At 37.1% G+C, this 13,011-nt stretch overlaps 1 protein-coding gene across 4 annotated transcripts in view; it reads right to left on the bottom strand.

Moving 5' to 3' along the window:
- The window catches only part of dctn1a (dynactin 1a), a 38,162-nt gene extending 29,229 nt beyond the window's left edge, over positions 1-8,933 (bottom strand). For all 4 annotated transcript variants that reach the window (XM_016562679.1, XM_016562680.1, XM_016562681.1 and 1 more), the window contains exons 1-2: positions 8,807-8,933; positions 731-982 (exon numbers count right to left, since the gene is read on the bottom strand). In XM_016562679.1, the coding sequence (XP_016418165.1) occupies positions 731-958 (228 nt within the window). In that variant the 5' untranslated portion in view covers positions 959-982; positions 8,807-8,933. The remainder of the gene's footprint in view (positions 1-730; positions 983-8,806) is intronic.
- Positions 8,934-13,011: the final 4,078 nt, after the last annotated feature.

The following is a 13,011-nucleotide window of genomic DNA, read 5'->3' as shown; positions in this document are numbered from 1 at the left end:
TGTGATGAAAGAGAATCACAATGCTGAAAAAGCATTTTCAGAAACAACGTTTGGATTTGAAATCAAAATTATGGATAAATGTTGTGTTTGTGGTAATCAGCCGCGGATCAGGAGCGGACTGCAAACGCGTCCTGTGCGAAAGCAAAATGAGTCCGTGCTGCTTCTGCACCGCATACACATACTGTATACGCACTGCAGACAGAGCACGTGTGAACTTGACGCGACAAATCTAGTTCAACATCTGAGGCAGCGCCACAAAGAGCTCTATGACCAATACATGGCAAAATCCCTGGACACGGGATTTTTTTATTTTTTTTTCTGCCATATATGTCTATTCTAGAGACATTTTGTTACACCTTTACTTAGTGATTATTTTGCCTTATGTCTGTTCTAGAGACATGTTACAGCTTTTTGATAAAGCTCTAATTGGTTTTCTTTTGGAAATATGTTTCAAATTCACACTGAATGCATTAATGACTGTAAAGCATGTCTGTGTGTGTCAAAATCGATATCGCAAAATTGATCAAAGAAATCGCGATAGGGTTTTTTTGTCCATATCGCACAGCCCTAACCGGAACTATCCGTTTTATAATCCTAAACAAAATATCATAATGTCCTGTGATTAAACTGGGGAAGTATGATTAAAATGTTTAAAAGCTGCCTTAATTGCTGTTGTATGGAAAAAGAGCTGAATGAAGATGTTTCAGTTTTATATTATCTTTGCTCTTACCTGAGACTGTCTGACGAATATCCCGTGATTCTCCTCACAGGTGAAGTAGCGTTTGCCCTGCACCGTGCCGTCGTTCTTCCCCTTGGGTTCGTCCAGAATCACACCGACCCATTTCCCCGAGGCGAACAGGGTGGCGCCGATATACGCCACGGTCCCGCGCTGGCCTTTCCCGATGACCTCCACCAGCGAGCCCACCTTCACAGGCCTCCCGCCTCCGTCTGAACTCATCCTGCTGACCACAGCGCGCTGCAGCTGACACACACACACACACACACACATAATACAGCAGCTCTGATACACCACTGGGACTCACCCCTTATTATTTGCCAATTGACTTTTTACAGATGTTATTGTTATTATCAGTAAATGTGTTAATCTGCTCTACTTGTCAAATACATCTTTAAGACATCAATATGGCATTTTATTGGAAATGATGATGGAATTATCTGGATTATGGATTATCTTCAACTAAAACTAAAGAAAAAAAAACATTTTTGATACTTGAAATAAAAGAAACGTAAACTAGGGTTGTGCCGATAGACACAGAGATAGATAGATAGAGATATCGCCTGTGGCTGATGCCACTGACGATAGCAAGACGATTATTATTATTATTATTAGGTTAGTAATACTATCTAATTAATATTAGGGCTTATTTGTTCCATTATATTTCTTTTTCCGCGTTTTAACAGTGTTGCGTGTTATAACCAGTCACACACGATTATGTTATGCTTATGAACGCAATGGCCAATCAGATGTGTTCAGATGAGTCATCGCTGAAACAGCGGAGTTTCGTTGTTCAGCGCGCGCTGACTGAATTCTGACTCGCGAATTCTCATTATAAACAACAAGGTGCAGAAGTACGTGAGATGTAAGTATAAGAGATTTATTCATCATACAGTGTAAATTCACTGATATCACTGACAGCACGTGCTATTTGTTTAGACACGTGATACTGCACGCTGAACAGAGCGGGAAACTTCAGACGCGGATTTAAATGCAGCCGACAGAAAATGCAGCCGAGACAGAAAATCCTGCCGCGCCACAGAGCGCCATTCACATAGTTTTTCTTTAAATTACATTATATTCGTCCCGAAACGTTGTTAATGTACATAATGAATTGTGTATTGTGCATTTTCATCAAAACGTTTGTCTTTCTGTGGCTCTAATAAAGTCTGTGTGCTTCATTTATAGAGCTATAATATAGGTCGCGCTTTCTCTTTCCGTTTGCTCCGTTTTTTAAACACAGAACTTCAAACTCATCTATGCCAAATTGTTCATTCTTGAAGTAAACTTGTGTCCGTTTGGTGATTAAATAAACTGTTTTAGACCGCTGCTCGAGTTGAACACAACGCGTCCGGAGTGTGTGTGATACCGGTGAGTTCTCCTAGACTCAGCGCTGCGCTTTTGTTGGTTCACTTTCCGGCAATGAAACTAAGTAAATAAATAATTAAATAAATTAGCACGATAATATCGTGTATCGGCGATCTCACAGGCTGACGATAGGACGATATGAAAACTGAGCATATCGCCCAACACTAACGTAAACTAACATAAAATAAAATAGGTAATTTTAACTAAGCCTACTTATTTTTTTTTCCATCTAGTTGCCAAGGCAACATTTCTCATTTTCATTTGCAAAGTTTAATTTCTAAGTGAAATGAAAATTATTAAAAACTATAGACATATTAAAAAGAAATGGCAAAACACAACTAAATTACTAAAACTTTAACTAAAATTAAAATATATATATATCTTTCATCTAGTTGCCAAGGCACAAAAAAAAACTTATTTGAAATATTAAGAGAAACTATAACAGTATCTCAAAAATTACAGTTATTTCAGGGTTTTCTTATTATTATTGGATTTGTCTTTTAATATTTCATATTTACAGCCTTAGACTTTGGCTGATGATATCAGGTTTGGGTCGGTTTAAGTAGGCCTGTCGCAATAATCAATATATCGACTTAGAGCAATATATGCACATGACCTCAATTATTTTTGGTGACGCAATATATCGCCCATTATATTTACTTAAAAATTAATGTCACCATGTTTTTTTACATTCCACTTGCGCCTGTGTCTTTTGCAGCTTCTCGTACATATCGTGGTGTAGTCATGAGGTGCTAGTTCAAATTTTAAAAAAATGCTTCTACAAACAAAGTTTAATCTGCAGATATGGCCTTGTTTAGGGATCTGGGCCCGGTTGCATGAAAACCCTTAAGTAAGGGTATCCCTGAAGGGGAAAAAATCCCTGAGGCAAGGGATATCCTTTAAGAGTGTTGCAACAAACGTCTTAACCGTCACCCTTACCTAAGTGTTTATACTAAGCATTTCACGGTAGTTTCTGCCAGCGCATGGCAATGCGAGCTGCGGCTGCCATAGTTACTCTTCCACCTCACACTATAAACATAACGGACCGCAAACCTAACCTTATGAGTTATGGAGAGTAATAACATTACAGAAAGCAAAAAACGTAAACCCAACCGGACTGAGGATGAAAAGGCCATTCTTTTAGAAGAATACGCTAAAAGAAAAAACACCCTGAACGTGATATAGTCGATATAACCCATCCGTCACTCATTTACACAAGACAAAAGCCTGGCAGGAGATAACGGACAAAATCAATTCAAGAAACCTTGCTGTCAAGCGCACAGTAGAAGAAGTCATGAAAAAGTATGAAAACGTAGTTGTGAGTGAGCTCAAGAAAAGAAATCAACAACTATAAAAAAGAATCTGGAAAAACCGGCGAGTTACGAGTTACATTTAAATTGATATGTGACTGGATATATTGTGTCAAAAAGTAGCGCGCTTGGTGTAATACGGTTCAACAAATGTTGCTGCAGGAGGAGCGCCGCCACCACAGGACCTGTCCGAGACAGCGAAACTGGTACAAGACATACCAGGGAAGCATTCTCCAACTCTAGTCGGTATTGCTGGCGTTCCTCAAAGCAGTTTGGGAAGCAGGTAAAATAACACAGATGACGCTAATGCATTTTATTAAATATCTTTTGCTTTCAAAGATGGTCTATTTCGTAGTACACAGAGTTGGGTAGGTGTATCATAATAATAATAATATATTTTTCTTTTACCACCCCAAACTGGGAAAATGTTCCAGGAGCGACTAGCCCCACAACTAGCCATCCAGCCGCGAGGTTAGCGACAGCTATAGGTTATTAGTGACATCTGTGTTGCATTCGGTAACAAATAAAAGAGTAAAAACAAACAATGTTTCATAATTCGTTGATATTAGGTTAAATAAAAAGTTGTTTTTTTTCAGACATTCATCCGAGGAGAAGGGATTGGGAAGAGTTACATCAGGGCTTGCTGAACTTCAACGAGAAGTTATTTTGCTGCAGAAGAGGAAAGCAGAGTTGGAGATGTCTAAACTGGAAATGGAAACTTGAATATGCAGAACATAATACTCCAACACAAAATTAGCAAACTTGCTCAAGAGAGATTAATAGCTTTACAGCCAATACGTGAACCATAACACAAATCTTAATCTTTTAGGATATTTATTCAAATGATTCGTAATATACAGAAATACATACATACTAGCCTACATAAATATGAATTTTCTCTATATTATAATCCAGTGTGAATCGCTTATTGTAAATGTTTCAATGTCTGTTTTTAATCTATAAATAAAAATGTTGTTTCATATTTTGACGTCTGTTTACATTTACTTCGTTTTATTATTAACTTATTTATACAGCATCTAATCTGGAAATGTATATACAGTTTATTGTAGAACATATTCAGCCCACTTTAGGAAAACAATGTAAGCATGTCTCGGGTGGCGTGTCCCTCATCGTAGCATCCTCCGCATCTTGATTTGGCTGCACTGCTTCTTCAGGGTCAGCATGTTCATCCATGAGCACACCAAAGTCTTTTGATATGTTAAACAGGACGACACATGCAATGATGATCTCCCTGCTTTTGTTGGTTCCAGACGTAGCTCTCCGTGAAATCTCCTTTTAAGCTGGCCAATCGTCCTTTCAATGATTACTCTAGTTTTTGTTAGAGCAGTGTTGCATCGTTCCTGCAATGTGACAAACGAAAGACCATATGGCCAATAAGTTACATTACTAACACGTCAAAATAAATTAAACTTTTTTTTTTTTGAAGTTATACAAGTTATACAAAATTGCATAAATGTTATTGATTTATCTAAATAGCTCAAATAGGTTATTTAAATGAATTGTACCTGTGCAGCGTCTACTGGATTTCTAAAAGATGTCATCAGCCATGAACGACAAGGATAGCCGCTGTCCCCCAAAAGTGAGCCCCTGTGTGTTCCATCCTCAAAACTCCGATACATGTTACTTTGAGACAGCACGCGGCCACTCAGCAGTAACATTTGTTATTTTGCTGTCTGGGTCACATATCAGCTGTACATTTATAGAATGGAAGTTTTTGCGGTTGACAAATCGATCTTCATATTGGTGGGGGGCTTGAATTCGCACACGTGTTCCATCTATCACTCCGCAAACGCGTGGGGAAACCAGCAACTGCAAAAAAACGCCCCACTAATACGTCCTGCTCGTCTCTGGAAGGAAATTTGACATGTGTCAATTCGGCGACACACTCGATGGACAGCTCTGCAGACAGTGGATTTGTGTACTCTGAAGACGTCGCCAATGACAGACTGAAAAGTACCACAAGCAAAAAACCTCAACGCAATCAAAACTTGAAGCAGTGCTGGGAGTGCACGACTTCGTCGGGTTTGGTGCTCAAGGTTGCGGTGAGACGAAGGATTGACTTGACGCTCAAACCTATATTCCCTCAATAACTGCGCATCATTCATAGTCTCCAGTGGATTATTTCGATCATTAAAAATGCGCCTAGGTACTAGCTCCTCTTCAATGACCATGAAATCAGCCATCGTGCTTGAGTAGAAGATGACTTAAGGGAGCTATTTTGGTCCCTTATTTTTTTTAAGGTGAAACGGTTACTAAGGACTTTGTAGCAACGCATAACAGAACTTAAGGAAACACTTAAGCAATTAAGGGAAATACTTAAGTGACAGCCTTAACTTCCCCTAAGTAAACCCTTAGGTTTTTTTCTTGCAACCCATGTTTCACTAAGAGTACCCTTAACCTTATAATTAAGGGTTTTCTTATCTTAAGGGTTTTCATGCAACCGGCCCCTGTGCCTTTGTGCATACGCACATCTGACTGCTGAGTAGTGCTTGTGTTTCTCAGCAATAGTGTGCACCCTTAATTTACAGAGAAAATCTGTAGATGGAAAAATCTCCATACAAGTCTTTTTTTCTAATTTGTTACTTTGCACTTTTTGTTAGAAAATGTTTATTTACTATTTATTCAGGTTTTTTAAGGTATCTGATATTTTGATACTTAATTTCCATGATCTAAATATTCTTAAAAATGTAAAGTTTGTTGTCATTTGGAAGTGTGTAGGCCTTCTTGCATTATTATGCTGTTACATTATGAATATATATTCAGTGGCATAAAATGGTCTTTAAAATGACAATAATATCGCTTATCTCAATTACTTCTGGGGCAATATATCGCACAACAAAAGGTTGTTATCGTGACAGGCCTAGGTTTAAGGTCTCAGATCAGTAGCCGTACGTTATTCTGTAATCTGCTAAACAAACATCCATTCGCTTCTGTCTGATATTCCGTGCGGAGCAGGATTAGGCTGCGGGAACAGTCATGTGCTTTTCCAAACAAACGGATCTCTGTTATAGAGAACGACGAGTGACACTCACCACAATCCCAGGGCTCAACATCACATGCCTCAAAAACACACGACCAGTCCTGCAAACCTGCTGAGCAATCAACAGCTACGCCACGGGACAACAGAAGAGCCGAGGAGATGAGCTTCACCTCTACTGGACCACAGTGTTTTACACCTGATTAAATGTCTTCAGCTTTCCAGAGAATAACAGCAGCTCAAAGCCACACATGAAGAAACGACAGCGACTGCGATCAACACACATCTTCTTCATCTTACGGTGAGCTGCATTTAATAAAGCTCAATATTTTACGACATTTTAATCACGATGAATAAATAACCAGTGAACAAAGGAGAAATTAAAAAGGTGAAAGCTGACAAAGCTGTCAAATTTATGCAATACTGTAGCCATCAACCCTAAGTGTATTTCCATAATTTTGCTCACTCACCTGTGGAGTGCATGAATTCCTTCTTGCCATAGACATGTTTGCTTCAATTTCTCTGGATTTTCGAGAGCAAACACTTGAACCGTGGCACAGACATTCATAGAGTCGACTACTGAGTGCTCTAGATATACTGTCACATGACTGACGCCAATGGCAAAGACATGATGGGACCGAACCACTTCTGTTCCAGTCGAGAACCCTAGAGAGCTGCCTAACCGCACACCATTTCTGGGCAATATTCAACATGTGACCCTGGAGCACAAAACCAGTCATAAGGGTCAATTTTTCAATATATATATATATATATATATATATATATATACTAGCTTCAAGATTATTTGATGTTCAGAGATTCCTCTTTTATCAGTTGTATGTAAAGTGACCTATATTTGGTTTTTGATCATTGAAAATGGGTTAAACCCAACAATTTGCACATGGAGGCACACTAATGGCGCTTTTCCACTGTGTGGTACGACAACCGAGGTGGTACTAAAAAAAGTACCAGGTACCAGGTACTGTACCCAGTGGAAAACCCCCCAAAAGTGAACCGTACCGTGCCGTACCATGCAGTGGAAAAGCGCCATAAGATCCCCATATCTCTGGAAATGAACCACATAGGGCCTTAACAATTAAGATACTAAAAGAAAAGCTTGTTAAGAACTAGAATCTAAATAGATGTTGAGATCTCTTTAACACTTCTTTAGTCACCGACAGGCAAACTTTGGAAATAATATTTTTGTCACTTTGACAGGCATGATCTATGCAACGGTTTTGATAGAGGGAAACAAGATACATTTCTATTTTCAAAATTATTTGATCTTCAGAGATTTGTCTTTAAAATAAATAAGTATTAGCTGCATGAAAGGTGACCAACATTTGGTTTAGACCATTAAAAATGGGTCAAATTAAACAATTTGCAGATGGAGCTGCACTGAGATCCTGATATCTCTGGAAATGGACCATATAGGGCCTTAAACATTAAGATAATAAAAGAACATTTTGATAAGAACCAGCATCTAAAAGAATATTAAGATATTTTGAATACTTCTTGAGTTACTGACATGCAAACTTTGGGGAAAACACACACACACACACACACAAAGAGCTTTTTCCCATCTTCAAATGGTCACCACTGGCATATAATGCAACAAAGTCAACAGATGTTACTAACAGAGCTACCACTCTCATGTTTTGTGTTCGTCTTACTTCACAATAAATATGAACAAAGTCAAAAATCTTAGCTGAGGAAGTTTATGAAATGTGGTTGATTTGACACCGAATGGCCCAACATAATAAACATTTATGTATTTACATAATAATGTCAGCTCACAGGGTTATTAAACAACCTCGGTGTTTAGTGTTATCTTAATAATCATACACTGGAAATATAAAGGCTTATGTTGGATTCTGATTTAAGGAATGAATGAGATTTTCATTCTGAAACACCCTAGAACTGTCTCTGTAATGAGTGCACTAGCTAACTAGTGAGATAGTTGTGCCATTTTGCTTGAAAAGTATCTCTGGTGTGTCATAACGTTAGATAAACAACAGTGTATGTTTAAAAGCGCTAAACCGGAGTAAAAACAACAGAAAAACAATCAGAACACCACGTTAGCTCGCAGATAAACACAACAACAGTTACTGTTAGCATTAGCTGTGATGCTAACCGGCCGGGTTTTTAAAAAGCATCATGTTTTGTGTCTCAGACGCTGAAAGAGAGTCGGTAGTATTCACTGGAAACTCATTACGCGTGTTAAACACCTCAGTATATGTGAAAGTGTTCATATGTTGATGTTTTTCTGTTTATTCTTCGCAGAATAAAGCTCATTCTGATTCTGATAAAGCTCATTCTAATGTAAACAAGACGCGGTCTCCTCGGCAACCGCTGCTGTCGTCAGGGAAACGAGCGGTTTAATGGCGCGCTTACCTGTAGACGAGAGCTCTAACCGACAGCCGCTGAACTCGAACGGACCCCGGTTTGTGAAGTTCGCGGGTTCGAGGCGCTCGTTCAACAGCGAACGCAGGACATCCGCGCTCCGCTCACCGGACACCGCGCGGCGTTTCACTCACTCGGGGTCACGTCCGGATCGGGTCACGTGACGCTCAGCGACCCCTCTGATTGGTCTAAAGCCGTGACGCTAGTAGTCACATTTAATAATGCATGCATGTAATACTTTGTGGGCCTCGCAATATATATTTTTAAATCAATGTATGATTTCTTCTAAACGTTCCTGCACAGGGATTTCCGGTCTCAGATTGGAACAAAGCTTGGAAAAATAGCCCAAGCCTATCAAAAACAAAGTAAAATAAGTGTCTTCCGAAAGGGATTTATCCAGAGATTTAAATACCATGTTGCATTTGTTTTATCACTGTATCTACACAAGATTATTTTGGAAAGATTTAGAAATCTGTATTAGTGGGAAATTGGGATGTGCACGTTAATGCAAATTAAGTTTTTGAGTTGTTTTGATCTAATGCATACTCCAATATAGTTAAACCTCCTGTCTTTGCAGTCTTTATTATTTGTTACTACTGTCACCTCCAGTAAGTCTCCAGCTTGAATGGTTTTGGGACGTGACCTAAAGACAACGACGAGTTAATAATATTGAGAAGCGGTTCTTCTGCTACAGGTAACAACTCTTTCAGTAATTTAGTGGGTACAGGATCTAACAGGCATGTCGAATACATGGAGAAATATATATCTCCAATTTCTTTATTTTGTTTGGTAATTGTATTATCCATAAATAGACATTCTTCCTACTCTCTCACAGTTTTGTTTGAGGTAGACTCACTTTTTAAATCTTTTTGTTAAACTAGTACTTCTCATATTTATTTATTTTTTCTAAAAATAAAAATGTTAAATATATTATGGGTGTGCGATATTGAGAAAAATATCGATTCAGTTGTCTCATATGTGGAGTTTGACCGGGAAATTGAATAATTCCCACTTCAATGCCACAGACTTTTTATTTATTTATTTTATTTTTGACGGAGTATAGGTGGAATTTTCACATTAACTTCACGCATATAACATGATTTTATTATCGTAATTTAGACTTTATTCTTAAAATATTATGACGTTAATCTTATTTAGACCAAGACGACAGAAAGCGCATCCTGTTTGTTTTCTTTATTTTACAAAAGCACAGGTTTTTGATGATATTGTGAGTGCACAGAAATAAAAGTAGACCCTTTACAATTCCGAATGATGTATTACTCTTAACTTTATGAGCAAAAGTGACGGCGTATGTTAAGTTTCCACTCTTAAGAAAAAAATGCAAGTGATCGCGCTGCCGCCTCCATGTCCTGCAGAGCGCGCTTCAGCTTCCACTCTCCGCACAAACGACTGGATATGCGTCTAACAGCACACATTTATCTAGATTAAGTGTTTTAATTAATATTGTGAATTGCATGAAGTGTTTTATGTCTATAGATTTTATTTTAGGCAAGTCATGTTGATTTGAGAAGGCTAAATTTATCAAAAATATGCTCAACTCAGTCCGCCGCTGCCCGCTTGGTCGTTACTTTAAAAAAAACAACATCTTGAATTTAACAAACATATTTCTAAATTAACCTAATATTATTCACAATAATAAAGTAAATTTTTTTGCATCTGCTTTAAAGCCTTGTTAAACGTTTCATTCGTGTGCTGTTCTGATGAGCGCTTTTTCTGAGCACACCCAAAGCGCGCGCACGAAAACGAAAACGCCCGTCAAACAGTGCCTGATTACTGAACTATTACTATTATAACTATTACTGTTTTGTGCTAATACTGTCAAAACACACAAGGTTTATGTATAGACTCAGTTGGTTATGTCTAAAATGAAAGTAAACGACTAAGAGAAACGGATGCGTGCCTGTATATTAGATGCGTGCAGGTCTTAAAGGGACAGTAGGCTATATTTGTATATTATGTGTATTTGTAATGTGTATCTTTGTTCTCATTTTTTAATAACAAAGGTAAAATAATGACAAATATTTTTATCTTCACCCACTTTGGCCTAAATATCCGCCATACTTTTTAATATTTTGTTACCTTGAAAGGCTTTGTCTTTATAATAGGGAAATTGGTTTGGCTGTAATGCTCAAACAGCTTGCGAAATAGAAAAACCAACATGACAAAGAATCGTGATAGAATCAAACCCACACACTGAAGTTTTTGTTTTCAATATCTCAAAAATCTAATGAATCAATGAGGAACTAAGCAGAAACTGGACAGACAGGGTTGTGGCAGGAGATGTAGAATCTGATAGTAGATATGACAGCTGAGAAAGCAAAATGGAAACTGAGAACTGAAAAGAAACCTGAGAAGGTGACATTTTTGGTACTGATAATTTTTTATTAGGGGTGTAACAGTTCTCGGTAAAACATTGAACTGTGCCGTTCTCCAGCCACGGTTCGGCACGCACTTGCACTGCGGCTCAACTTAAATCTCACAACGCATCTGTAATATGGCCTGTTAAAAAATAACAACACATAAAACATTTAAGCCTTGCCAGTTTAAACATTCAAGAGCCAGAAGACGCGAATGAGAAGAGAGGATTTGTGTGCGCGCTCATCCGAAGCATCAAAACCCGCGTGCGTCTCAGAACACGCGCAAATATTGAGTTCTCTTTCAAGACTTGTGCGTGAATGGACAAATTCACACAAAAATTATGTCAACATGCCCGTCTTGGTGAGTATACTAGCAGACATAGTCGGTTAAACATACAGTATCAGTGTACTGGATCCGTACATTGTCTTAAAATGACAGCCGCTATATTCCTGCTGTCTGTGTTTTTAATGTTAGCCTAATCAAACAACAAAAGACAAGGAAATCACTCACTGCTTTTGACTGAATAGCTTTAGTATCTTTAATAAGGATTAATCGTCAATTTATGTAGTCAAATATGCAATGTTATTTTACATTCATTACTTTATTCAATTTCTGTACCTAAAAAACCGTGATACAAACCGAACCTTGAGTAATTTGAACCGTTACACCCCTATTTTTTATAGATCAGCAAATAAATTAACAAATGTAATACATTTCAATAGTTTTACCAGAGATTATCTTAGATATAACAGAGATGGTTATATATTACATATTTATATATATATATATATATATATATACATTTTATTTTAATTGAAATTTTTTATTTGAACATTAAAAATAGAAAACTATATATTTTTCCAAATAATTTTTTTAATTTTTATTTAATATATTTACATTTTCAGAATTTTTCCTGATGGAAATGTACAAATTAATCTTTATTCTATATTTCTATATATTTTTATATATCATCTCTATCCTTTATTTATATATAGAGAGATAAGTGTGTGTTTTCTCTACAGTTTAAATGTTTGTGGTTGGTAAGATTTTTTTAATGTTTTTGAACAAAGTCTCTTAATGCTCACCAAGGCTGCATTTATTTGATCAAAAATACAGTAAAATGTTAAATAATATTACAATTTAAAATAACTGTTCTCTACGTCAATATATGTTAAAATGTAATTTATTGTTGTGATCAAAGCTGAATTTTTACTCCAGTCTTCAGTGTCACATGATCCTTCAGAAATCATTCTAATATACTGATTCGCTATTGAAGGAACATTTCTGACTATTATCAATGTTGAACCATTGTGCTGCTTCATATTTTTGTGATACATTTTATTTTTCAGGACTCTTTAATGAATAGAAAGTTCAAAAGAACAGCATTTATTTGAAATAGAAATCTTTTGTAACATTAAAAATGTCTTTACTAGCACTTTTTATCTTATTGACCCCAAACTTTTATATACTGTATATTCTATATATTTTATATTTTATTACATATAGCATTTATATGTAATTTATACGTAACTTAGATGAAAATAGAAGGGAAAAGCACAAAAAAAAAAATGTTTTTGAACATATACTTATCACATGCTGTGTGGTATCGGCGTTTGGTATCGGGGCATTTTAACGAGTACAAGTACAAGAGCTCAGTATCGGGCCTGATACCGATACCAGTATACAATGACATAGGCACACACGCGCACACACACACACATGCTCACAGACACATGAATACATTTACATGAGTTATCAGAATGGACTTGTAATGTTGGTTATCAGTATATATGTTTGTTTGTCCAAGGGATTCTGTA

This window comes from Sinocyclocheilus rhinocerous, unplaced genomic scaffold (genome assembly GCF_001515625.1).
Source record: "Sinocyclocheilus rhinocerous isolate Xijiao unplaced genomic scaffold, SAMN03320098_v1.1 scaffold3243, whole genome shotgun sequence".
Classification (NCBI taxonomy): domain Eukaryota; kingdom Metazoa; phylum Chordata; class Actinopteri; order Cypriniformes; family Cyprinidae; genus Sinocyclocheilus; species Sinocyclocheilus rhinocerous.
The sequence above is the reverse complement of the archived record's forward strand: the minus strand, read 5'-3'. Positions and strand labels throughout refer to the sequence as shown.